This window comes from Nannobrachium achirus (assembly GCF_963921795.1).
Source record: "Nannobrachium achirus genome assembly, chromosome: 8".
Classification (NCBI taxonomy): domain Eukaryota; kingdom Metazoa; phylum Chordata; class Actinopteri; order Myctophiformes; family Myctophidae; genus Nannobrachium; species Nannobrachium achirus.
In genome coordinates this window covers 57088361-57115772 of record NC_137817.1, presented here as the reverse complement: position 1 = coordinate 57115772, position 27412 = coordinate 57088361, and the positions used below count along the sequence as shown (strand labels likewise).

Genomic DNA, 27412 nt, shown 5'->3' with positions numbered 1-27412 from the left:
CAGATCCCATGGCCTGGAGGAACAGACCGTAACCCTGACAACAGGCTAAGAAAACGCTAATAAACAGCTTTAATTTGGGAGAAATTAAATTCGGGCTCCGTCACCGTCTGTATAATGCTAATGGCCAATACCATGTGAACTTTGGGATCAGTTGCTGAAGCGAGTGAATAGATAAACGTAGATAAGCGTGAGCGTTAGAGCGTTAGAGCGTGAGTGAGTGAGTTTGCTGGTTTAATAGATAGATGGCCTATCTCGAGTGACATAACAAGCACTCTGGCCACAATATCCGCTGTGGGCTGCATAACTGAAGTGGCGGAAGTGCTGCGGTTAAGGAAGTTATGTCACGCAGTGCAGGTCTGTTTACAAACCTTAATAGATTGTAGCTCTTAACTCACTCTTAATAGGTGTAACTTTGTCAGAATCCATGTTTTTGTTTGGATAGTGTTTATTACGAGCACAATGCCATACCTGGAGGCAGTGTTCAAGAGAATTGCCTTGTCCAACTTTTCCTGAAAAGCAGCATCTTATGTTGAGAGAATTACCCGCTCCGTGTAGAAATCCATGCCGTTATGCCACATCTCTAGTATAGAGGGTATGCGCATGCATAAAGTGAATGGCAAGTCGAGTGGCAAAGTGAGTTTAATGTCGCTTAACGCTGTTTAATGCAATCAGATAGGACTTTTCTGTTTGGATGTCTTGTCTGTCAAGGCCAGAAAGAAGTTTTTTGCCACTCAGTATTCCCACATTAATTCTGGGTATGATGATTGATGATGTCACACGCATACATTCTATTGACTTGATTATGCTTAGTTCAGTGTTGTATCACGCACCGACCATAGCCGACCTCCATGCTCACACATGAGCTTGGAGGTCTGCTGTTTTTCCAACATTTCCACCAAAAGACCCTTTTAGAGGCATTCAGACCAAAACACATATAGGGTTAAAACTGCCTCTTCATACATGCTTTAGTCGTTTTTTTTTTTCATATCTGCCCCTGTTGCTAGATTTCGGCTGCCCCTGTTGCTAGATTTCTTGGGCCCTCTCATAGCTAACATGATGGATTGTCCTCAGGCTTCTGCTCTGCACCAGAGCAGAGAGAGGAGAGCCTAGAAAGGGAGGGTAGGAGCAGAGGATCTTCTCGTCTGTTTGACAAGCTAGGGTGCCTGTGAGGTCAAAACAGCGGTTTGGTTGGTCTCAGGATGTTGTGTAAACACAATTCAATTTTAGAAATAATAACTTTGAAGCTAAAGAAATAACCGCACTAGCCTGAGGACAATCCACCATGTTAGTTATGAGAGGGCCCACGAAATCTAGCAACAGGGGCAGTTATGAAAAAAATCGACTAAAGCAGGTATGAAGGGGTATGATAAAAGGCAGATTTAACCCTATATATGAACCCTTGCAACTCTAACATTCTCTGCATGTCCCTGGAGTCCACCATGTTCTGTCATGTTTATCCGGCTCACAGGACCACACAGAAGCTGGTTCGGGTGTGTTTGTTCCTTCTGCTGGATGAAACCCGCTCCGTGCCGCCAGTGATGACGCGCTCGTCCTCATTGTCCAGATGTCTGTCATCGTTTGCTCTATCCGACCGCTGCTCCTCATCTTCGATTTCCGATTGGCTGAGATGCTGCTGCCTCGCCGGCGTTTCATCCGTGTCTTTCAGCTGGCAGGGAGCCCTGTCTTCCGACAGACTGTCGGTGTGCAGACTCCCATAGCTCTCCGAGTCCCGCGGTTTGAAGGTGGAGCAAGGAGGATGGCGATCGAAGTTGCGTGCAGGGGAGGGCGAGGCTTCGCTCGCGCTGTCTCCATATCTCATAGGGACCAGGCCCAGGTCGAGCTTATGCTGCTCTTCCACTGCTAGGCATCAGGAGGCAAAGAGACAGAGATGGAGAAAGAAATGATGTGCAGCAGGGGTATTCAACTAGATTAGGCAGGGGGCCTCAATTGTAAATGTTCCCTCTCTCCTTTTGATATTTCTCATCTTCTCTCTGTTTTTGTAAAAGGGTAGGCATCATAAGCTATGGCTTCAGCCTATACCTTTTTGGTCAGAAATTTGGTTTATTTTTCTTTAAAACTAGTTTTCTTTGTATTGACCAAGAAATATTTGTATGACACCACACAAACTGACTGAAATAAACTAATAAACCATGCATGTTGATGATTAATGTCAGTATCATGTTGGTATCATGTCATGATACTGACCATGATATGGAGACATAATATATATGCCCATGAATCCTATTGTGGGCATGTCAAAATAGGGAAACCTTTGGCAAACATAAAGAAATAGACAAAAATAGTGGTTATATATACAAAAATGTGGTTATTAATACAAATACATTTTATTTTAATAACTTTATTTACCATGTACTGTACCTTATTTTAAATAAGTGGAAACCCCTGTTATGTGGCAAAGATCATTGGCAGTCAGTCAGTCAGATGAGAGTTCAACCACTTCACTTTGGGGTTTCAAAGGACAACTTTGTTTTTTTACGACAAGGGTTCATATTTTAGATTATAATTAGAGAAAAGAAAAGATGAGTCTTAAATGTTTTCATTTACTTCTTTCTAGCGTTTTAGTGATTTTAAGGATTTTGATTTGTTGCTAAATATGTATTTTTAGACACAATAAGCCCATTCCCAAAATCCACCGCAATCTTTCATGGGCAAATGTGACTTGAGGGGGCTGCTGTAAAGAGTAACAAAGAAATTGCCGGCTTATTGTGTCTAAACATATAGTTAGCCACTTGTACGCATGCCCCCACCCACTGAAATCAAAATACTAAAATCGCTAAAACAATAGAAAGCAGTAAATGAAAAAATTGTAACACTCATCTTTTCTTTTATCTAATTACAATCTAGAATATGAACCCTTGTTGTAAAAAAACTAAGACTACAAAACTGGTTTTCTGGTGCAACAAACTCACCTGTGCCCTCCTGTCCATGGTGACTGGGCTGATAGCTCTGATCAACCTCCTCAACGTCTGACAGACCCATGATCTGCTGCTCACTGGCTCGCAGGTTCCTCTCCAGGAAGTAGGTTGTCATCCTGCCCTTCCCCTTCACCTCCATCTCCCCTCGTTCCTGGATGGCAAAACCTTTACCCTTCAGAGCCCTGCAGAGGACATGAATACAAAACCTTTACATGAGTAGACTGTTCAGGGACAGGGTCATCACAAGCCTACTATTGAGAGTTTTCTAATATTTTGTGGAAACGTGCGAGACGACAAACTCTGAACAGAACTGGTATAATTTTTTATTGGCCAGTTGTGACTGTTTGTGGCCGACCACCATCTATGAAGATCACAGTTGACAAAAGTAACAAATATTATCATTAAATATCATTAAAACAATCCTTCATTAGTGTGCAATAAGTGTTAAATGGCTTTATATTATGAATAGTACTGTAATAATATCTTGATCGCCTCTTGTCATGATTGTTTAAACATGCTATCATGGGCCGCTATGCTCAATAATAAGCCCAAAGCTTGTTGATACCGGGTACTCAATGAATTTGTCGAGTTTGCGGGCCCTTGTTTTGAGCTCCATCCCTAGTCATTAGCATGCTGATTTTGTCAAAATGATTTTCTTTAACATGGACATACAAAATGAGTAGACGAACACACAAAGAGCTAGCCCTTAAATGACCATTAAAGGTCTGTAACTCTGAGAGTGTACAAATGGAACCAAATGGACCCATTTGGTTCCATTTGTACACTCTCATAGTTATGGGGGTCCTTGAAATGAAAACATTTGAGAACCACTGTACCTCTCGTAATGTGCCATTGTGACGTAGTAAATCAGTGTCAAACATATTCTGAAATAAACCTGGAGACTGACATTCAGTAATTGGGTCTTATGATGATCAAAATAATTAAAAAAAGAAATCTAAAATTTGCCACGGACAAGGATAAGTCGTGCTATGGGCACATTTTAATGACCCGGGTCAGGTAGGATTTTAATGTGTGTGAGTGTTCCTACTGGTAGACGCTGGGGCTCAGGTGGATCTTGTCCGGCAGGCCATGGCTCTCCATGCGGGACGCTGTGTTGACCGTGTCTCCAAACAGACAGTAGCGAGGCATCTTCTCCCCGACTACACCTGCCAGCACCGGACCACTGTGGAGGCCCACCCGGATCTGTAGGAGCACAGCATGACACCATACAACGAAATGCAACAGACTCCACCACTGTGCAGGGGTGAGCAGTGATGGAAAGGAACTAGGACTCACAACTAGGGATGGAGCTCCAAACAAGGGCCCGCTACAAACTCGACAACAAATGTATTGATTACCCGGTATCAATAAGCTTTGGGCTCATCAAGCTTGTTATCGAGCATAGCGGCCCATGACGTCATGTTTAAACAATCAAGACAAGAGGCGATCAAGAAATCATTACAGTACTATTCATAATATAACGCCATAAAACTTATTGCACACTAATGAATTATTTTTTTAATGATATATATTTAATGATAATATTTGTTACTTTTGTCAATTGTCATCTTCATAGATGGTGGTCTGCCACAAACTGACAGTCACAACTGGCCAATAAAAAAAGATACCAGTTCTGTTCAGAATTTGTTGTCTCACGTCTTTCCACAAAATATTAGAAAACGCTCAATAGTGGGCTCGATAAGAGCCTGGCTCAATAAGCAGGATCGATAAGGTGCTCATTATCAATAAAAAATAATGAGCTCCATCCCTACTCACAACAGGTTGTATCACAAAGTGTTGTGAGCTTCTGATCTGTGAGATTTTCTTCTTTTTTATTGACATTTTTTCTTTTCTTTTTTTTTTACATGAAAACTTTGGCCTGCAATGACATGCTCAAAATAGGGATGTATATGTTTCACCTGTATAGGCCCCCCGGTGACAGGGTTAATGACTTCCCTGGCAGCCAGTATCATGCCCAGGGCAAAGTTGGCCACTCTCTCAGCATGGCTGCTCACAGGGATAGGAACACCACCAACCACCATGTATGCATCCCCTATGGTCTCCACCTGCAGGGAGCACGCATCAAACACACACCAAGTAGGCAGTGAATAATATTCAGTCCACTATTTTCAAACATGTTTGAAACTAACTTTAATAGTGTGGGTAGCTCAGGCAGTATAGCTCTCGCCTTTGGACAACATGGGTTCGATCCAGGGCACCAGCACCGCCAAGTTGCGCCAACTCAGCGCATGAGTAGCACGGCTTGGGTGCGGCAAGTCATGTGCCAAGTCTGGGTGTTGGTTGGTGTGGCACCTCTGTAATCCATCTCCCAGGGGTCTAGCATGTGTTCTCGGATGAAACCAAACCGACAATAAGCCTCTCCCACCTACTTACTTAAAGAGGTGGTGCCATAGTTTTGTACTTTTTCTGTTTTTCATGTGTCTAGGAGGTTGAAAGTACTTCATTAGACCCCCTGGTGTGGTTTTTATGAGCAATGATGTATTCTCTTGGTATTTGTTTGTTTTCTCTTGGAGGCTGCCACCTTGTGGTCAAAAGTGTCAGTTAAAAACACACATACTTATTATATCACAGAATCAACTCCTCCCCTAATTACCATTCACCCAACACTGTGGGGTGTGGCTAACTTCAGCTGGGTCACCACCCACCATGACATCCATGCATACTTAATGAACTGGGGGTGTGGCCACATAAAACCCAATTTTAACTCTTTCTGTATACTTTTTTGGAAAAAATCTTCCTCCTAGTATAATCATAATACCTGATGATCATGTTTTAGAGGGGGGGGAAATCATGGCACCACCTCTTTAAAGAGGTGGTGCCATGTACAGTATGTGTCTATGGAGTTAACATTACTCTAATAGACCACTGGATCTGCTCGCGCAGGTTCTCCAAGATAGCGCCGTCCATGGCTGCTGTGGTGACTACGTGTTGCGTTCTGTTTGAACGCAAAAATGTAGTATGCCAAAGCAAATTCCTATGTGTATTACACAATGGTTAATAAAGAAATCTGAATCTGAATCTGAATCTGAATCTGGGTGGGCTTATAATGTGCAAATTTGCCATTTGAGTCAAAAGGCCCGATCGAATAACACTGATTTAATGACATCATGAACTCATCCCCTCCCCTGACAACCAGGCATACTTAATGAACAGGTGGGTGTGGCCACATAAAAACATAATTTTAACTCTTTCTGTACACTTCCTCCTAGTATAATCACAATACGTGATCATCATGTTTTAGAGGGGGAAAAAAATCATGGCACCCCATCTTTAATTGGTAACTTTCATTTTATAATGGAAACACATGGGTGCGTGAGGCTAACAAAAGTGCAACTGCAATTCTAAAAAAGGTCAGTCCATAGTTACCTTGTAGACCTTGTGTACGGTGGTGAGCCGGTCGAAGCGCAGGTACATGGAGTTGAGCATGAAGACGATGTGGATGGGCTCACACTGGGCGCAGATGTTTGTGAAGGTCACCACGTCACTGAAGAGAATGGTGCACTCCTTAAACTCTCCTAGAGGATACACACAACAAGTAGATGTAGCAGAGTAGCTCTGCCCTGAAGGTCAGAAACCTAATATCCCCCCTTGGGCCAAGAGGGCGCCATTTAGGGGTGGGCGATATGGAACAATAAAATGTCACAATATTTTTCCAAGCGGTATCATGATACACAATCTCATCATGATTCTTTTTCATGTTGGTTTTTATGGTTATTTTTCAAGTTACTTAACAGTACAACCACCTACAAGGTAACAAAAACTAAAAGAAAAAGAGTCCAGGGACTCTCTGGGTTCCTTTTGGGAGGTCTAAATTAACCCTTACAAGTATGTAACTCTGACAGTATACAAATGAAACCAAATGGTCCATTTGGTTTCATTTGTATACTTGTTAAGTTAAGGGGAGACCTTGACATTGTAAGGTTTGAGAACTACTGATTTAGACCAAAATGCTGGTTTAAATGCATTCTGCAATGAATCTCTGTATTAGCAATTCAACAGGATTTTTTTTATAACGCTCCTTCATTGTATCACGATATATATAAGATATCTCTGAAAAGGCATAACATGGAGACATTGTATCGTCTCAACGATATTCATCACCATATCGCCCACCCCTAGCACCATTCACCTGCTTCAACCTGCTTGCCCTCTTTCAGCTTGTTGGCTACGTGTTTGGGCAGCATGGCGTACAGCAGGGTCTCCGTCTTCTTTCGTTCTTCCTCCAGGTGTTGAGAAAGGAGGCGGAGCTCCTCCTTCTTCCTCTCCAGCTGATTGGACAGCTCCATCTCGGCCAGCCTCTGCTGGTTGAGCAGGATGAGGTCGCGCGTGGCGTCGTGCGGGGCGATGTCGGCGATGTGCATGTGTCTCTCCTCCAGCTCCTGGAGGCTCCGGAGCAGCGGCGACGCCTGGTAGAACATGCAGCCCAGAGAGGGCATCCACATCATCTGACCTGATGATGATGACACAAGAATCAACAGTTTCTTTTTGTCTACATTTTTATCCCACGATTTTGCAACACATTTTTCACCCAGCGCCAATTATCTAATGCAGTGTTTCTCTAAATGGGGTACTGCAGGGGGTACTCGAGAAATGACATGGTACCAGGCAACTGGGATGTGTTTGAATGTTGTTTGGATGTAAGTTATTGACTTGAAAACTGGACTGAAATGTTATGGTCAGTGTTGACAATAAATCTGCTCTGGAGGCACCGTTTGAAACACTCACTCCATTTCTTATTTGTGATGTTATATTCTTGAAAAGTGGAGTTATCATAGCATCATATACCACTAGTTGTGGTTTTAATTGCAGTTATATAAGCAAAATGTTGTTGTTGGAGAAAGGGGGTACTTGGATTTAAAAATCTGGGAAAGGGTTAGGGTTAGGCCAAAAAAGATTGATAAACACTGGTCATAATTCTGGGTGCTACACTCCCTCTGCCAACCTGGGGAGGCAGCGGTCTGACCTCATACTTCCTTCTATGCTTGAGGAGTCCAAGTAGCTTCTTTGCACCTGACAGGGGGGAGCTTCCCCGGTTGGACATAGTGCGTGGAAGGAACACATTATTCCAACCAGTTCCTTTCCCCTCCATCAGGCGCCCCGGCTGGCCAGGGGAGCATGTTTTTTTTGTGAGGGTATACCTACCCTAGGAGACACGGGGAGAACATGCAAACTCCACACAGAAAGGCCCTTTTGCCAACCTAGGGTGTGGGCGCTGATGACGCGGAGGAGAGAACACGCCTCCAGCGCCCACAGCATCCCCCGGCGGGAATCAAACCCAGGACCTTCTAGCTGTGAGGCGACAGCACTACCGACTGCGCCACCGTGCCCCCAATTGGTTGGTACCTCTTAGCTGCAGCGTGGGCCTGCTCCTCCATGCCTCGGGCATCATTTCTCTGCACGTCTGCAGGACAAAGTGGCTGTTGATGAACTTCCTGATGCTGGAGATGGTGAAGGTGACCTCAGGCTGGATGATGGTGAAGTACTGGTCCAGAGTGACGCTCCTGGTCTGGAGTCCCGGCACGATCTTCTGGAGGTTCACCCCGGCCTGGCGCACCATCAGCTGCCACGAGAGAGAGACCGTGAGGCAGGGGTGGGCAACTTTGATGATGGCGAGGGCCACTATATTTCCACCTTCACTCCAGAGGGCCACAATAATAGATAAATAGCCGATCTACAAGCTCAAAACGCATCGCGCAGCGATGCGTTTGGTGCTTGTAGACCGGCTATTTTTTGCTTCTTTTGAATTGGAATCCTGAATAATTTTCTTGTTAATTTGAATTGGAATCCTGAAATGTAACATTTTGATTTAATTTCAAACACATTTCATTATATACTCTTGTTAACTTTATGAACTTAATTACAAATACATTGGACATAACAAAATACATTTTAATACTATACTAATCATTTAAGCTACTAATATAGACTGACAGAATTAAAGCAGTTTATGTTAGGAATTGTAACAGCTGAAATCAATAATATATTCAGTATTCCGATATTAACCTGCGGGCCGCATTAAGTGAAGGTGGGGGCCGCATGTGGCCCCCGGGCCGCCAGTTGCCCATGTATGCCGTGAGGAAACACCACGGCGAGGGCCATAACATTTAGGATTTTCAACGTATGTCATGCTGAGGTTCACAGGTGGAGACCATTTCTTAACCTTGTGATTCCCCATGGCTCTGTTGAACTGGGTCTGAGTCTTGTCAGCTCATATGATTCAACTGGAATGAATTCAACCCCAACCACCAACCATAGCTTCTTCTTCTCTGAGCTGTTTTGTTTGTTTTTTTCGCACTGATTTTTGACATTGCACTATTAGGTTGTGTTGGTAGTTTCTGAGTATTTTGCTTTGTTTAACAATGACATTGAGATACTTGTTGCACTAACTAGCATTGACTGATACGGTCTCTTTTTGTAAGACACTTTATGTATATATAGTACTTATATATTATTCGCCCCCTCTATTGATGCACCTTCTCTTTATTGGTACTGTACTGCTCTTTTTTTTCCCTCTTATCTATCTTTTTTCTTACTTCTCTGTAACTTTGTAAATAACTGTATACTGCTGTGCTACAACTGGACAACTGAATTTCCCCCTTGGGATAATAAAGGTATCTATCTATCTATCTATCTATCTACACAAACACACTCCTTCTGTAGAGCACTGGTTCTCAACCAGGGGGGTCCACAAATTATTTTGGGGGGGTCCCCAGATGATTAACTTAATGTGCAAAAAAGGTTTCTCACTCAACAGTAAACAAACCAACATAAACTTTACGTGTATAGACGGTATCTGCACATTTCTAAAGTAACAATTTAAGGACCTTTTAAGACCTCTAAAATGGCAAATTAAACATTGGCCAAATTGTCAAATATTAGAGGCAGAAAAAGTGAAAATAGCCGATCTACATGCTCACAACGCCTCGCGTTACGAGGCGTTGTGAGTATGTAGATCGGCTATATTCACAATAGATCCGTGTTACGAAATGTAATGCCTCAACTCTTAGTGCTCGTCAGGGTGGGGGAGTCGCCAGTTAAAATATGATTATTTAGGGGGTCCCAGACCAAAAAGGTTGAGAACCATTGTAGTGTACCTGCTCGTCAAAGACTATATGAAAGGGGAAGGCGTTGCAGAAGGTCTTCAGGTCAACGCTCAGATTCTCAGGGTACTCTGGCACAAAGCCCCTCAACAGCTTGCCTGTACAGAGAGATAAAGATCATTAAAAACATGTGCATGTTTACATACTATATGTATGGCTACAGTGTTGAGAACCTCAAGAAAAGTTTCAATTTAAGTTATTCATTCCTGGTTGCAGTTTGACACAGAAAGCGTTCATTTAGGAGCATATTTGGACAAGATCTAATTCAAATGACGCCGTAGAAAACAGACATTGTATGTATATTTGTGCGTGCGTGCGTGTGTGTGTGTGTGTGTGTGTATATGGTATATACTGTATATCTCTGCTGTCGGGCCGAAACCTCCTAAATCCAAAATGTAGATTTTCGGGGAAATGAGCTCAAGTGGAGTTAGGAGGTTTTGACCGAAAGACTTTTGACTACTTTTCATTGGTTCGATATTATTTTAACCAACACACAGATGTAAAGGGTGTTCAATAGCACATATTTATTATGAAAAAAGAGAGGGCCAATCGGGTGGAGTTAGCTGGTTTGGCAGAAAGTGTGGAGTTAGGAGGTTTTGTCCCACTTTTTACTACTTTCCATTGGTTCGATATTATTTTAACCAACACTCAGACGTAAAGGGTGTTCAATAGCCCTGATGTATGCTAAAAAAATCTAAAACCTCAAAAATGGAGTTAAGAGGTTTTGGCCAGACAGTGACGATATGCATTATGGCATAGTGTACCTTTCCCCAGGTGGACAAGACCTCTAATAGTCCCCCAGTGGTTTCTGTAAACACAGAAGCTGGCTGTCTTTGGAGGGAGCTGCTATGGACACAAGAGGACAATATATAACAGTTAATACAATTAAAGACTCTTTCTCACACAAGCTCAAGGAGAAAGCAGATACCCATAGAGAGAATATAACACACTGCAGTTAGCTGTTCACTGAACGTTGCTAATATTTTGTTAACAATTTTGTCCACAATTCCATGCTGTATTGAAGTGGTGCCATAGGAGAGATATCAGGCAAACGTTGATCAAAATAGCAAGTCTTCTACATATAGTATGGCTTTATTAACACGTGTCTCTAATCTCTAATCGTGTAGACTTCTCGTGAATTAAGTAATGTAACTCATTTTATGCTCTCAAGAGTTAAAGATCTATAAGGGTCCATTTGGTAACTCTCCATCATTTAGCTGGGGACCACCTGGAACCCCCTCAAGGACCACTGGTTGAAAACCACTGGTTTACATAGAATAGAATGGAGAAGCTATTGTGAGAAGTGTGTTTGTGAAGCCATGCCTCTGTGCTGCAGGTCAGGGCGTTGCGCCTGCCGCTCGGTGTCGGGAGTGAGCGTGTGTGTGAGCGAGGACTCGAACCGGCAGCCGTGGCCAGTCGCTGGGTCACCAGGAAGACCACGTGTTCTTTCTTCCCCGTCTCCAGCTCCTCCAGCTGGCTGACGATCTCCATGGTTACCTCGCTGTTGAAGAAGTCTTTAGCGACAGCGCCGATTATGCCTGCGGAAGATACTGCCGTCACTTTATGTTATAGAGGGTATGCGCATGACATCATCATCGTACCCGGAAGTTATGCGGTAACGCCTACTGAGTGGCAAAAACGACTACTTTCTGGCCTTGACAATCCACACATCCAAACAGAAAGGTCCTATCTGATTGCATTAACCCATTTAGGCCTAGAATTATTGAATGCTTTAACTATTGAAAAATAGCAGATATATGAGTGCCGCGCTGTGAGCTTGTATATCTGCTATTTTTGAAAAAGTCGTGAAAATGTGTGCAAATCTTTGAATATATGTATTTTTAAAGTAAACGTTTGTAACTCAAATTTTGCTTCTGGGTGGTCCCTGGAACTAAATATTTTGAGATGGGGGTCCATGGACAAATTCATATCATTTTGGGGGTCCTTCACATGAAAACCACTGACATAGTAGTCTCTCGAGAACAGATTAACTGAGCTCCAGTTCAAGTGAAAAGGACCTTTTCTTTGACGAGGTCTAGCCAGATTGCTGACACAGAAACAGGGTTTTTCAAAAAAACCTTTGAAGGATTCAAAAGACACTAGAATCGGGTCAAAATTCAAATTTTCACGATTTTTCAAAAATAGCACATATACAAGCTCGCCGTGCTGTGAGCTTGTATATCTGCTATTTTTCAGTAGTTAAAGCATAAAATAATAATACACAATTATGTGTACCCGTTTTGAACAGCGTTAAACTCACTTTGCCACTCACTTTGCCACTCGATTTGCCATTCACTTAAGTTTAGCATTTGCATCCTCTATACACAGTGTACAAACACACACGCACGCACGCACACACACGCATGTGCATGCACACACACACACACACACACACACACACACACACACACACACACACACACACACACACACACACACACACACTACTATTATACATTATTTTAATCTATCGTTCTTATCCATTTGTTTTCATATTAGAGATATTCATTATGTATACATGTTGTGATGTTTATCCAGTTACCTGGGACAATATGGCACAGCCCTCTGCGGTTGGAGTAATAGTGGAGAAGCATGGTGCTGTCATGGCCCCTCTCCACCCGAAATGACGGGGCCTTCATTTCCTGTGGGCACAGCTTGGGTTGGTTTTATTTCTGAGAATATCAAGTAGGCACGTGCACACATAGACATCAAAGGGGGCTTGAGCCCCTGCCCTTTTACCCGTCTGTAAAAAGTGCCCTCTCCAGACCATGAATGCAGTTTTTACTATGGTGAAAGAAATGTAAATCCCTTCCTTTCCATGCCATACTTGAAGGCACCATTCAAGATAACTGCCTTGTCCAAACTCTCCTGAAATTGAATGCCCTCTCTGTGTAGAAGTCCATGCCGTTACGCCACATCTCCAGTATTGACTTGATTATGCTTAGTTCAATGTGGTATCAAGTACTCTACCGAAAATAGCCGACCTCCAAGCTCACAACGCGTCGCAGCGCGACGCGTTGTGAGCTTGGAGGTCTGCTATTTTCGATATTTTCACCAAAGGCCTTTTTGGAAATTTCAGCCCCTGCCTCTCTAACATTCTCTGCACGTCCCTGATATCAAGAGATCAAGCTGCCAAACAAACAGACAACCATTGGAGAAGAGGTACATACCTTGTAAGAGAGCGCCAGGTAGCTGTGTAGCGCATCCAAATTCTCAATGAATTCAAACAGGTTCCCCCCCAGAGTCCGCAGCATGTGGTCATAGCCAGAGCGCTTACAGAAGTCAAAGAAATATTCTCCAAATAACCTCAAGACCACCTCTGGCTTCACCTCTGGCAAAAGAAAAACAAGCAGACTGTCACTAAAAAAACAGTAGTGGAAAGTTAGTATATTTACTAGTCTACTTACCTACGTATTTATTTATATTTTATACTTTTACTACATAAATCTCAGAGGCAAATTATGGTACATTTTACTCCACTACAATTATTTTGTGGGCTTGGAGCAAAAAGGGCGTAAGTGACATTCTCAAATATTTTACAGGACAGCTTTCCATTGATTGTAATTATTTAATTGAAAGCTATATGTTTAAGCAATCTGTACTTTAATACAGATTAGGCTTCAATGAATATATTTTAAAATTTTCAATGGAAAGCTGTCCTGTAAAATGATTGAGAATGTCACTTACGCCCTTTTTGCGCCAAGCCCTCGATTTGCAGATTTAGATAACATGCTGTACATTAAACCCTATTTCATACTACAGCAATTTGAAAATAGCTGATCCACAAGTTTACTACATGAGTAATGCGATGTGTTGTGAGCTTGCACATCTGCACTGAACAGTTTCTAAACTACTATGAGTTAGTTTACTTGGGTACTAGGCTATATAGGTGCATTTTGATGACAGTACTTTTGTACTTTTACTCAAATAAAATAAAGAATACAGGGCTTTTACTTGTAACAGTCTACAGAGCAATTTTATATTGGGATTTTGCTACTTTTACTTAAAGAAGAAAAAGAAAAAAGAAAGGATAGCTCTTCATTTCTATTTAGGTGGAATGCAGACTTCCTTTCAGAAGTGAAAGATATTTCACATTTAGGATTTACCCAGCAACCTGCATGCTTCTGTGACCAGCTGCATGGTGATTTCATCTCCATACACTTCATAGGTCAAGAAGGTATCCTGAACACAGGCTTCAACCCTGGGCATCACGAAGAAGATAATGTGCGAAAAACTAATTAAGAACGGTCATGCACAGACTGAGGTTCATTTCAATGTTTTCAGTCCAGGGACCCCCAGACTGATGGGCAGATGGAGCAGGCAGGAACCCCCTACCTCGTAGGGTGGGGGTGGGGCTACAACATATATTGTATTATGTTTAAAATTGTGTTTCATGTGTATAAACACACCATGTTATTGTTCAATACTAAGTTATTACAATAATAGATCAATATATTCATGCTTTTATTTTAAACATGCATAGGCCTATTAAAGTGGCAGTAGCACTGCCATTTATATAACATACCTTTTAAACTTAGAACCAATGTCAATACTATCAATCTATCACTAACAATCTTTCAATTGCACAAGAATCATGTATACAAGCTATTCAAAACAGGCAGAATCATAATTATTTTTTTATATATAAAAAAAAGTTTATTTCTTTTTTTAAATAAAAATAATTTATACGTTTTTTTTTCCTTCTTTTTTTCCCTCCAACATTTCTTTCCTCCAAGAATTTCGGGGACCCCCTGCAGTATCCCCGCGGACCCCCTGTTGAAGACCTCTGCCTTATTAGACCATTGCATGTAGCCTATTTACTGTAGGTCAATTTATTGAATCAATTCCAAATATCAAGTCAATAAAAGGGAAATTAGTTCTTACCTGAGCTTGTTCCACGTCTCCTCGCCAAACTTTTCAACTACCAGTGTCCTCAAACACGTGTTAATAAAGCCATACTGTCGAAAACAAACTACATGTAAATGATGACAGATGCATGCACATAATAGCCCGTAATGAAAACAATCGGGCTAATAAAAAAAAGAAAGAAAGGTTGCCGATGTAGGCCTTCAGTCAACCATCGTCATACAGCTCACATAGGCTACACATTCAGAATAAACTGTAAAAAAAGTAACTTACCATGTTTATATCAGTTCCAGATCGCCATTCATACAAAATCCACGTTTCAGTGGTCCCTGCCTGGCCCTCAGTAAATCACTGTCCAGCCACAGTCTACATCCTGGACGCAAGTCAAAGAAAGGCAAGTAGCCTAGACGAACACGAGTCTGTAAGACTTGACAATAGGCCTTTGTGTTCTGATTAAATTGGTAGACAATCCACAGATCCAGAGGACAGGAGCCACGGTGTACGGAGCTGTCCACTGCAGCGGTGCTGAAATCAACTGGGTGGGTAGCGATGCATTACATGCCCCTCTGTAATGGAGCCAAAACATTCACTGCACTGGTGGTAAGATAACGTTTAACGGTAACACACATTTTCAACACCACACCCACCCTCGACAACTCTTTCTTTTACTGATTTTTTTGTTTATATATAAAGAAGAACCCATGACATGACCAAAATAGGAACGCCAGTAGCCAGGGTTAAAGTGGTTAGTAGCCTATGCTTTCATACAAAACTTGTTAAATAGCCTACACAACTTATTTTGTTGTTTTTTGTTACTTAACTCATACAAAACTTGTATGAAAGCTGTTTATAAAGTTACAGACAACGAAAGAACTGTAAGAATCGCTCTTGCTTCAAAATCTTTCAAATAGCAAATAGCAGATCTGTAGGCTCAAAATGTGGCAAGCTTGTTATTCTCAAATACCCGAGGTATAAAATAGGGCTTAAGTAGTTTGTATCTATATCTATAAAGTGACTAAAGCGGTCAAATAATTGTAGTGGAGTAAAAAAAAAGTACAATATTTGCCCCTGAGATGTATAATTTGTACTTAACAGAACAGTACTTGAGTAAATGTAGTTACTTTAATAACACATCAAAAACCTGCAATATCCTATTTATTCTTGTCATTCCAGGCATCAACATTGCTTCAACAGCAATGTGTTTGCACAATCAACCTAATAGGTATACAAATAAAAAGACAATGCTCTAAAACGCAACACTTATTCATAAATAGTTTATTTGCAAGACAACTGTCAAGGTAACACCAACATGTAGGCTACAGCATGATTGTCAGAACACTGGAGCATACATCCTTATTGTTCTCACACACACACACACACACACACACACACACACACAGACACACACACACACCCCTTATAACCACAAATCTTCAATAACAACTGGCGTCAATAATGAGGAGGATATAAGAAGGATTCTTTCTGACTCTAGCAAATCATTGTACTGCACACTACAATAATTCATGCCCATCTCCCAAAACCCACTCATCATTGCAATTTATTTGTAGTGACAAATATGAAGTTTAAAATAAAAGCAGTAGCATGGACATATCGTTGTAAAAATATGGCTCGGATACCAAATATTCAATAGGCTCTTCTTTAAATGCAAAATGTAACACAAACATGCAGCATGTGTTTACAATGTTTTGGGACGTAACCAACATTTAAAGCTAATATTGTAGGTTTGTTATGCTCACTGGGTAAAAAAGGAAAATGTCCAGCTTTTTTGACACATACTGTACTTGAACCTCTGACGCCCTCTGCTGGTAGAACATGTAAACAACAAAGAGGGTTACATTTTCAAGATCAGAAGGATACATACATACAGTACAGCTCTGCTCTGGCAAATAGGAGTTGTTCCCAGACAATACTGCAAGTTTGATCTTATTCTTGCACTAGCACTAACTCCATGCACATTACAAGTATGGTGAGAGTTGTACCAGAAACGCAAATGTGTTCAAAATAATGTCTCTCTAAAGTTGGTATAGTTAATTAGTTATATATCAAGGCGAATTAGGTCATAGTACTATATCGTCGTTGTCGGGTGAAAACCTTGTATGTCCAAAACCGTTGGTTTTGCATTTATCATTTTAAAAATGATTTAAACTAGTGAAAACAGACGATCTACAAGCACACAACGCCTCGCGGTGCGAGGCGTTGTGTGCTTGTAGATCTGCTGTTTTCACTACTTTTGTGCGACGGCCTTATATGATGAAGCAGGGCTTTACTTTGCGAAAGAAAGTACAAATTTAAAACTTGGAGATACGAGGTTTCCACCCGACAACGACGATATGTTTCATTGTAACTGTGAAATAGTGAAACGGACAATAGAAAGTCGTTTTAGTCAAGCTATGGGTTGTGTACAAATAACCAGGCTGTGTTGATTTCAGAGACCCTTTAACCCATTAAAACCAGGAAAGCATCCGTGTCATTTTAGCGGTGGCTAATCAAAAATAGCAGCTCTACAAGCTCGAGCTTGTAGAGCTGCTATTTTTTTAAACGTTGAATAGTTTGGAAGTACGAAAACGTTTTAGAACCAACTGATTTAGAAGGCGTTTGTAGAATCGGCCTGTGGTTAATCCTAGATGGAAGGCACTGTAGCTCAGCGATTCTCACCCTTTTGAATTTCAAGGACCTGCATTTATCACACGTGACCTCGCGTCACCAGGATTTGTTTACTTTACAACGGGCCGTTTGATCCGGTCTAGGCAGAAACCACAAGCAGAAGAAGAGGCGTTGTTTTGTCTTGGTTCCCCCCGTTTGTTTCCCCAATCCCTATTAAAATGGTCGAGTAGCCTAGTGTAGTCTTGCCAGTCGCTACGAGTCGAGTTGGACTAAAAGATGCATGAACCAAACAAATTTTCCAAAAGCAAAACTACGCCGCATCAAGGGGTTTATCAGGTAGGCCCTAAAAGTATGTCCTTGAGTGCAGGGGAATTATTTTGGGTTAAAACTGTTTACGGTTTGATAGTTCCGGCCAAAGTGTAGTCCGTCTAGGTCTAGGACTACAACATGACGTGGAGTGGTTTCACTAGCATTTATTAGGCCAAAGACCCCCAATTGATATGATTTCTTATCTATGTATAATTTACATTGTAAATTCTCACCGTCAATTCCACTCAGAGAGTATACAAACTGGACCAAATTGTATATCGGTTCCATTTGTAACACTCTCAGAGTTACAGACCCCTGAGTGTGCATTTGGACCCAGGCCTGACGCTGAGAAGCAGTAATATACTGTAGGTAAGTAGGTAGCACCAATCTGCACTGCTTTCCATTGCTGTGTGGAGTGTTCAGGTCCGCAGTGAGCTCTGCAGAGCTCTCATGTCTCTCAGCAGTCTCAGGTTCTTTTGGCTCCGCGCGCCTGGTGGTGCCACCGCTTTCACCGTCCCGGCAGAGCGCCCCTTGGTGGCCACCGTGGTGGTCACCCGCACCTCGCCCCTGTCGCCCCGTCTCTGGCTCCCGCTGGCTTCCCTGCGCAGTTTCTTCATCTGTGTGCCAATGAGAGACAAGAGGGAAAAGAGGTAAGACATGCTGTAATCATACTGTATTACTGTACTGTATTTGCACACACTTACGTGAAATAGATAATCAATCAATTATCAATTGGAAAAACATTAATCAAATCTATAACAATACATTTAATAGCAATACGATACGCATCGCGATACATGGTTGACGATACGATACATGGACGACATTGGTTCATTCATGGCGATACGATACGATTCGATTCGATTCAATGATTCAAAATCGATATAGTAACTATTTAGCAAAGAAATTAAATCTGTGTGAAATGTGCCAATAGTGCAGGTTTTTTAAGGGATTTTGTTATTATTATAGATATAAATAACTAAACACTGTGGTTATCTAGCAAATACATGGACATTATATTTCAACACATTATGGACAAACCCGCACCTTGACATGAACACAGAGATTACACACATTTATCGATAGACCAAGAGTAGCTATATGGAATGGAGAAGTAATTAGACCCCTCTTTTAAAAATGTCTTCTTAAAATGTCTAAATACAAGGCACAAGTACTTAGTTTCCATACAATTGATTATTTGCATTGCAAAACGTTTCTATACCGATTATTTGCAATGTAAACGTTACAATACAAAGCCAAACGGTACGATATGTTGCTGTTTGCATATCTATATAGTAGATCGCAAATTAAAATCCATTTTTCTATTCAGTTACTCTATCGTTACAACCCTAAATCTAAGCTTTTCAAAGATATATTTCACCCATAATGACATGCCCAAAATAGCGACACCCGGTACAGAGTTGATAAAAAATCAGGACACACTGACTGCATAATTCCACACACAGATGTCGCCCAAAATACATCAAATAATGGTCGAAATATAGTCAAAACCGATGTATGGGTTTGACTCATCTTGGTGTTTGAATTCATGCATGTACAGTAGATATACCTGTGTTTTATGTCTGTAGAGCTTGTTAATCTGCTCTCCTTTCCTCTCCATCCTCAGCAGCAGCATCTCCTGGTCTCTCTGGAGCTCTTTCCTCTCCTGCTGGGACACAGCGGCTTCAAGCTGCCTCGTCAGCTCATCCTGCTCTCTGAAAACACACACACACACACACAAAGTTTAGTGGCAGTCATGACCAACATACGAAAGCGACATGAGTGTGCACTAGGGCATTCAGCAAATATTCAAATATCAAAGTCACTGTTCACCGAAGTCGAATATTCGCTTATTTAAGTTTTTTCATTGTGTTTTTCTTTAAAAAATATATAAAGCTTGGCTAGATACGAAGTCATAATGAGTTGTCAATGCCCCTGGTGGATGAATTTGTTAATGCTCTATACCATGGGTTCTCAAACCTTTTTAGGCCGTGACCCCTAAAATAAGCATATTTGAACTGGGGACCCCCACCCTGACAAGCACTTGGAATTGTAGGTATTACAGTACATTTAACTCGGCCCGCAGATAAATATTGTGAAAATAGCAGATCTACATGCTCACAACGCCTCGCGTTGCGAGGCGTTGTGAGCTATTTTCACAATGTTCGCCTCTTGCTTACTTAATATTTGGCCAGTCCTGTCGAATATTCGACTATTCGAATACTTTGAGGTCGAATAATTCGAATACTAAAAATCACTATTTGTGAATGCCCTAGTGTGCACTCTGCTCACTTTTCAACTAGACTGAAATAAACTCACATGCCCATGAGACGGAGCTCTTCCTGCAGTCCGTGCAGGAGCTCTGAAAGCTCCTCCCCACCGCCACCGCCAGACGAGGAGGAGGAGGAGGAGGAGCTAGTGTCTGAATGGCTGTGAGCGTCGGCCCGCTTGTGAGACAGCACCCTGCTGTTGCAGAGCTGCGGCTGGTGCTGCTTCAGCAGAGACAGAACCGACTGGACGTTGGCTCGGACCGAGTGGCTGCACCCCACCGACTGGAGGCACAGGGAGAAACAGAACGTGTATTATGATTATGAATAGACTAAAGGGCTTTGCAGAAAGGCGCGATTTTTCGCACGGAAACACGGACGATTTCATGTTTTTAAAAGAAACCAATGATTCTCTATGATCTCATGCACACCTGCTCTGAATTTGCCAAGTGACTGCAAGTGACTGCGGCAGTGCGTTTTTTCCCTGATCGAACCTAGTTCGATTTGTGCGTCTTTCGCATGCGGTAAAAACTCATTGACTCCTTTTATGACTCCTTTTTGGATCCACAGCGCTGAAACGCAACGGGCCTGTGTGCAAAGCCCTTAATTATGTCGGTGGGGTCAAGGAGATGCACCTGCAAAAGATTGCCAGTCTACAAGCTCATTGCGATGTGTTGTGAGCTTGCTGATGGGCTATTTAACAACTTTAAAATAGGGCTCAAGTAAATAAGATATAACTGTGACATTATTACTATAGAGCAGGAAGTTGGCACGTGTCAACTACATAATGTCAGTACAATACAGTGTTGTGTGTGTGTGTGTGTGTGTGTGTGTGTGTGTGTGTGTGTGTGTGTGTGTGTGTGTGTGCTCATACCGTTCCGGTCACAAAGGGCACATCCCCCAGGCTCAGTCTGTAGTGTGGCTGTGTGTGAGAAGACTGCTGCAAGGACTTCTGGGAAGAGGTGAACAAACAGCTTCCACATGACAACAAGCACTTGCACACTCCAGTGAAATAGATGAAACAAGGCACCAGTCATCTCCATATTTAGGGATAAGTTTCAGGCCAAGGCGACCTTCTCTGACTTGTTCAAATATAAAGATACGTTATTTATTTCAAAAAGTATAACACTTATGACGCTAGAATATTTTACTTCCTTGGCCTACAGTCATTAGGGTTGACCACAATTATTACATAATTGTCTAATCACAATCGTTTTGAGGTAATCGCAATTATTTTGAATAATCGTCATAATCGTTGAGAAATGTTAATATAGTTTCAAACTCTTTCAAAAAGTAGTGGAAATAGCAGATCTACAAGCTCACAACGTGTCGAGATTTGACGCGTTGTGAGCTTGTCGATCGGCTATTTCCACTATCAATGTTCTTTTTTAAGTATAAAGTTGTCAAACATGTCAGTAATTTCTTTGTATATTTAGGTTATGTGTCATATTTGTCATGTGCAACTTCAAAGCCTACAAGCCAAACAGAAATGTAATTGTCAACGACAAATACGCAATTAGCCAGTAGCTATGCCCCTCCCCTAAAAGCTTTTGTCCAATGCTAGCTTAGCAACCGGCAGCTTGCCAAGGCTGTTGCCAAGGCAAACCTTGGCAAGCAGGAAGTTATTCATTGGACAAAAGCTTTTTGGGAGGGGCATAGCTACTGGCTAATTAAATTGTTAATCGCAATTAATTGAGTGACAGTTAATCATGTAAAATGTCATAATGGTGACAGCCCTAACAGTCATGTTCACCATGCAGGGCATTTACCTTTGAAGCGGGGCTCTTCTCTTTGGAGCGTTTCCTAGGCAACCGGGGTGACACCGACTGAAGTAGGATCCTATTGGCCTCCATACCTGTCTGTAACTGCAGACAACCAATGAGAACAACAGAAACAATGTTACATTCTACTGCATTTATGTCTGTTCTGTTGGTTGAGTCAATGATGAGCATGTCCTTTAAAGGGGAAGACCACCCATTTTCAATATTGAACTATGTCATTAATATAACTTAGAGGAGTTGTGTGGAAATAAAAAAAAAGTTCCCCCCCCTTCTGTGTTGCCTAGAACTGGAGGATTGATTTTGGAGTTTGTATTTGGAGTTAAGTACAATGTGTGATGTCATCAAGTTGTAATTTGCAATACAAACCTCAAAATCAATCCTCCAGTTCTAGGCAACACAGAAGAGGGGGAACCTTTTTTTTTTTTAGAGGTACTCCTCTAAGGTATATCAATGACATAGTTCAATATTGAAAATGGGTGGTCTTCCCCTTTAACTCCAGTCTTCTTTATTCACTCAAACAGGGTACAATGTTTGCATGGTGAATGATCTCTATATGAACTGACTTCCTCTTTGTTCTTGACCATATATAGGTTTTCACTCATAGACATAGAAACTCCTTCGGCTCTGGGGCATACCGGTATGCATCGAGGACCCGAGGGAATCCCGGAAAACTCACGCTATGATTGGTCAGTAGTCACTTTGACTGGCAGCGTGGTCATCCGGCTTCCAGTTGTCGCACGTCGCTGCAATGAACTACACCAGTGAATGAGGCATCTGGCTTTTTATATCTGTGTTTTCACTACTACTGACTTTACTGACACCTTGTGGCTACAGACCATAGATGCCTGTGGCTACAGACAGTAGATAATCGTGTGTGTGTGTGTGTGTGTGTGTGTGTGTGTGTGTGTGTGTGTGTGTGTGTGCGTGTGTGCGCTTGTGTACCTGCTTGGCCTGATCCTGGACCAGTTTTCTTTGATGTTCCTCCTCTTGTAGCTTAATCTCCAGCTCACAAATCTTCCTCTGAGACACAAACACACGAACAAATGATCTTTACTGCTTCACTCCTACATTAACCAAATGATCTTTACTGCTTCACTCGCACACCCGCTGTAACTCTCAGCCATATAGAAAGACCTGGGTGCGTGTCAGTTTGTTATAGATCAGTGTGTGTACCTCAGCGATGCTCTGTGTGCGTGTCAGTCGTAGATACTCCTGCTCAAGTCTCTCCAGCTTCTCCATCTGGATGTGTTCAGACACGGCATCAAGCACCGGCTCTGCTGACCTGGCAGAAACCTGCAGGCAAACATAAAGGGACATCTCATAAACCTTTATTTCCATCCATCTATCCATCCATCCATCTATCTATAAATAAATGCACAGAATCACTGTCTCTGTGAATCATCAAGGACCCAAGGGAATGCAGTGCCAAGTGGATATTTGTTTGTCTGTCTGTCAGTGTCCCCATTATGCCCATATATGAGATCCCCGATGTCATCAAACTGGCCTCCAAGTAGTATGATAATGGATAGTGCACCAATTACTCTGACAATCGATACAAAATTAAAAGCCAGATGCCAGAGTAAAAACTACAAAAAATCAAAGCCTAGTCTTGGTAGCCTACACACTGGATCCAGCTACAAAGGTATTTTTTGTATTAACACCCAAGGTGACGTTTCGTGCGAAGTGACCTGAGGAGGAGCCACTTCGTTATGTTACTGTAGCTGACCTGTTGTTTGAGCAGGCTGCTCCTGTCCGCCTTGGCGTGACGCGCCATCCTCCTCATGTGCTCCAGGTGTCTCTCCAGCTGCACACAGCGAGATTCCGCTGCAGCTAACTGGGTGATCAGAGCTGTGGAGGAGGAGAGAGAACAGACATCATGACAGGCACAGGAGAAGATATAGTGGGGGAAAATGCCAATAAGGTTCAAGGAGTTTGCATGTTCTTCCCGTGTCTCCTAGGGCAGTGGTTCTCAACCTTTTCAAGCCGCGACCTCCAAAATAATCATATTTTAACTGGGGACCCAGTAAAAGAGGTGGGACCACATGGCCAACGGCTGTTTGCTTAATGATTTGCGGTTGTAGAAACAGGTACCTTAAATTCCCGATTATCAACAACTGACACCGGGTGAAAGAAATCGTGGTTCAATAAATTATCCTATCCTCGCAGTCACCTTGGTTGCAATTGGAATGGTAAGTGGTTTCTCTGCCAGGGTCTCTCTGTGTCTGGTCTGAGATTCTCCTGGTGACTTTGACATTCTGTCGTGGTGTGTGGAACGTGTCACCGGCCGCCATGTGAAGGTTCTGGGACATGTCACCAGCCGTCCTGTGAAGGTTCTGGGACGTGTCACCTCTCCCCATCAAGTGTATGTTCAGCCTGCTTCGGCCTTCCTCGAGTTCCAGCCTCCTTATTTTCTCCTGGAGGTTCCTTAATGCGGATAGGATGGCTACGCAGTACGCACACATACAGCATGTGCATGACCACACACACGCACACACGCACGCACGCACGCACACACACACACACACACAGAAATTGAAATTAAATGCTACACTACAATGCATCAATGAATGTAATCATAACATTCAATATGCAACAAGGGCGATTCATACTTATACTTTTGGTATTGTGAGGTTGTAAATCGGTGCGGGACATGGTACGCAACAAAGTTTAAATCATGCTTAATGGCGCTTAAGGCACAATCTCTGCTGTATTTCTATTGCTGTCAACGTTTCAAGGCTTGACATTAAGGCTTGTCCTGTTGTCCTGGACAAGTAATTAATTATTTCGGACAAGTTCATTATAAATGTACTTGTCTGATGGACAAGTGACTCTTTGTTTCACTTTTTCTATGACGCTCCTAGCAGCTTTTAGCCTAGTAAACGACCAACTTCCGTAAATCACTTTCCGGAAGAGGGCGGGTACGAGGCTAAGCAGCTTTGTGCTGTATGCAGACTATGGACTGTATACTATGGAGTGGAGGGAGCAAGGGGGATCGTTAGCAGTCCTTTTGTAGTTCATTCTATTTCAATGTCTGACTCCTATGCATGCATTTAAGAAAGAAATGACAATTTTGTATTGAGACAAGTGACTTTTGTGCCCGGACAAGTGAATGGGAAATGTACTTGTCCAAAGGACGAGTGGCGTAAAAAGTTAATGTCAAGCGCTGATCTGTGACCTTCATCAAGACTCATATGTTGGTGTAATGGCCACAGAATAAGAATGACAAGTTGACAACGGACCTGGTGGGACTGGGTATGACAGAATAGAGGGACGAGGGAGGGGAGCTTAGAAGAATGAGGAGACGTCAGGATAGTTGAGCCTTTCAGGCAACATAGTGTCAAGTGTCAAATGGCAAATGCTGTAACCATGGCGCTCCGATACACCTCAATACCTATGCATGTTCGAGAAACACACACGCATACCTGTACAGTACACTCACACTAGGGATGGGACGATAAGCGATACTATCGTTTATCGTGATAAAAAACACTCACGATAATCGTATCGTGGAGGTTTAATTTGTCGTGATATTGTCCTCCGTCAAGCACTGGGATCAATTCAACTTTTATTTGCCGAGCTGCATATCCGGTACCACTTAAACCCTCTATAATTGGTAAAAGGTACTTATCATTTACGTACTTGATACAGTCTTTTTTTACACTCTATCAAATGTCTTCTTTTGTCACAATAATCGTGATATGACATTTTCATATCGTCCCATCCCTAACTCACACGCACACACATGCTCAAAGATACACACACATTCACCAGCGCTGTTGGTCTCTGGGAAGGCCTTGCTGGGTGAAGAAAGCCTAGGTGTGAGGTGTGTGTGTGTCTGGGGTGTGTGATACGTGTTGATTAATGGACTGTGAGCCGGGTATTCTTTGTATGAGGACAGTGACATGCTGTCGGACACCGGCAGGCACGGCTCCTGTTGGGAAACAGAAACACACCAACGTTTGAATCATTTTGCAATCATATTTGACACAGAAGGCAGATCATCGTCTGCCTGTGAAATGTATCGGATGCGGTGGTTTGACCACTTAAAAGTTAAAACCCAACTATACACTTTGTTGATTAGCAGACAGGGGTCTGTGCTTGGCCCCCCCTCCTTTTTTCTCACTCTATGCCAAATCTCTTAGCCGAAAATAGCAGATCTACAATCTCACACATGTGGGCTATTTATTTATTTTTTGGCTGAATGTTTGGCTATGCGAACTGGGACGGTAGGGTCTGTGTGGTTACAGGCCCAATCCATGAATACATACATTATAGTTTTCTGGAGCGCCCGCTGGCCTAATGGTCCAGAGAGACGCATACCACATATAGGCTATAATGCCTGACAGCACGTCACAGGTTTGAGTCCCGTTCCCAAGGACCTTTGCTGCGTGTCACTCCCCAACTCTCTCCCCATATATATATGTACATATATATATATATATATATATTTATAAATGGTTATTTATGGTTATCCTATGATAGGATAACCTCCTATGTGTAAAATGTTTGCTGCAAAGGTTCGCTGCAAACATTTCTTTTAGGTGGTGGGAAAGAAAAAACTGATTTGACTTTAGAAACCACTCACTGTCAAAAACACTCACCAAACCCTTCCCCATGCACATGACTACTAACTGGAACCAGCACATTAACTGGAACCAGTATGGAACCAACAACACATTACTGTGCAGGACAGTTCCCTGGTGTTTGGAACCAGTCCAGTAAGCATAAGCACTGGAAGCAGTCAACCAACAGTAATTAAGTGTATTAAATGGCCAGCAGCAGCAGTGAGTTACAGCAACAATCATGTGTGTTTCTAATACTTAACCCATATGAATGTATGGGTCATCATAATACCATTTAATGTGTATTGTAGTGTGGAAAGTTAATGCACATTTGCTGTTTCCAGATTGCATCTAATGGCATTCAAATGGATGCATTGACAAGCAAGCAGCCAGCCTGTCTGCACTATTGTGCATCATAAATGATCCGATTCATAATAACTATAACACAATAAGTCAGATAAGATTTTCTTTTTGCTTACATCAAGCCTACTAACCACTAGCTTTTCCTAAAGAAAACACAACTTATCGCTATAACTAACCTTCTGTGGTGTTGACAGCGTCTCCATTGATTGAAGTGCAGTCAGTTTCGGGTCTATAAGGAAACGTTAACCTAGCTACAAGTTAACTAGTTAACTAATATTACTAGCATATATTATTTGTGTTTAAAGTAAAATAATAAGAATCCGTTCATTCTGGCTGCTAAACTAAAGCGACCCGCCGTTTCTAACAGCATAGTAGCTGTCAACACAGACTGCTTCATCTCGGGTCAGCGGGCTTGAGTTTCCAAAAGGATACGAGCGGTTCTGACCCCGCTGTGTGCCGTTCTAAAGCCGCACTGTGTTTGTTGTGCGGTCCCCGCCACCCCGGTATGCACGAGAACAAAGAACAAACGCACCCTCTTCGTTTTGACCAGAAGTGTAGTTCTTTATTGCTGACCGGAACTGT

At 42.3% G+C, this 27412-nt stretch overlaps 2 protein-coding genes across 2 annotated transcripts; both read right to left on the bottom strand.

Annotated features, from left to right (window-relative positions):
* Positions 1-1462: 1462 nt before the first annotated feature.
* On the bottom strand, positions 1463-16758 carry LOC308290248 (guanylate cyclase soluble subunit beta-2-like; the record flags this gene model as incomplete). Its single annotated transcript, XM_080732023.1, has 15 exons — positions 1463-1860; positions 2931-3118; positions 3985-4139; positions 4856-5002; positions 6324-6472; positions 7087-7407; positions 8301-8517; positions 10052-10155; positions 10822-10903; positions 11381-11595; positions 12600-12699; positions 13228-13388; positions 14164-14258; positions 14942-15015; positions 16726-16758. 15 exons carry the CDS (start codon positions 16756-16758, stop codon positions 1463-1465), a joined length of 2439 nt encoding a protein of 812 aa, XP_080588149.1.
* A 1518-nt stretch (positions 16759-18276) lies between these two features.
* Positions 18277-27041, bottom strand: cep57 (centrosomal protein 57; the record flags this gene model as incomplete). Its single annotated transcript, XM_080732022.1, has 11 exons — positions 27007-27041; positions 25674-25836; positions 24076-24348; positions 23632-23753; positions 23079-23198; positions 22848-22925; positions 21894-21989; positions 20999-21076; positions 20177-20409; positions 19428-19572; positions 18277-18474 (listed from the first exon to the last, which is right to left on the bottom strand). Exons 1-11 carry the CDS (start codon positions 27031-27033, stop codon positions 18277-18279), a joined length of 1533 nt encoding a protein of 510 aa, XP_080588148.1. The 5' UTR covers positions 27034-27041.
* Positions 27042-27412: the final 371 nt, after the last annotated feature.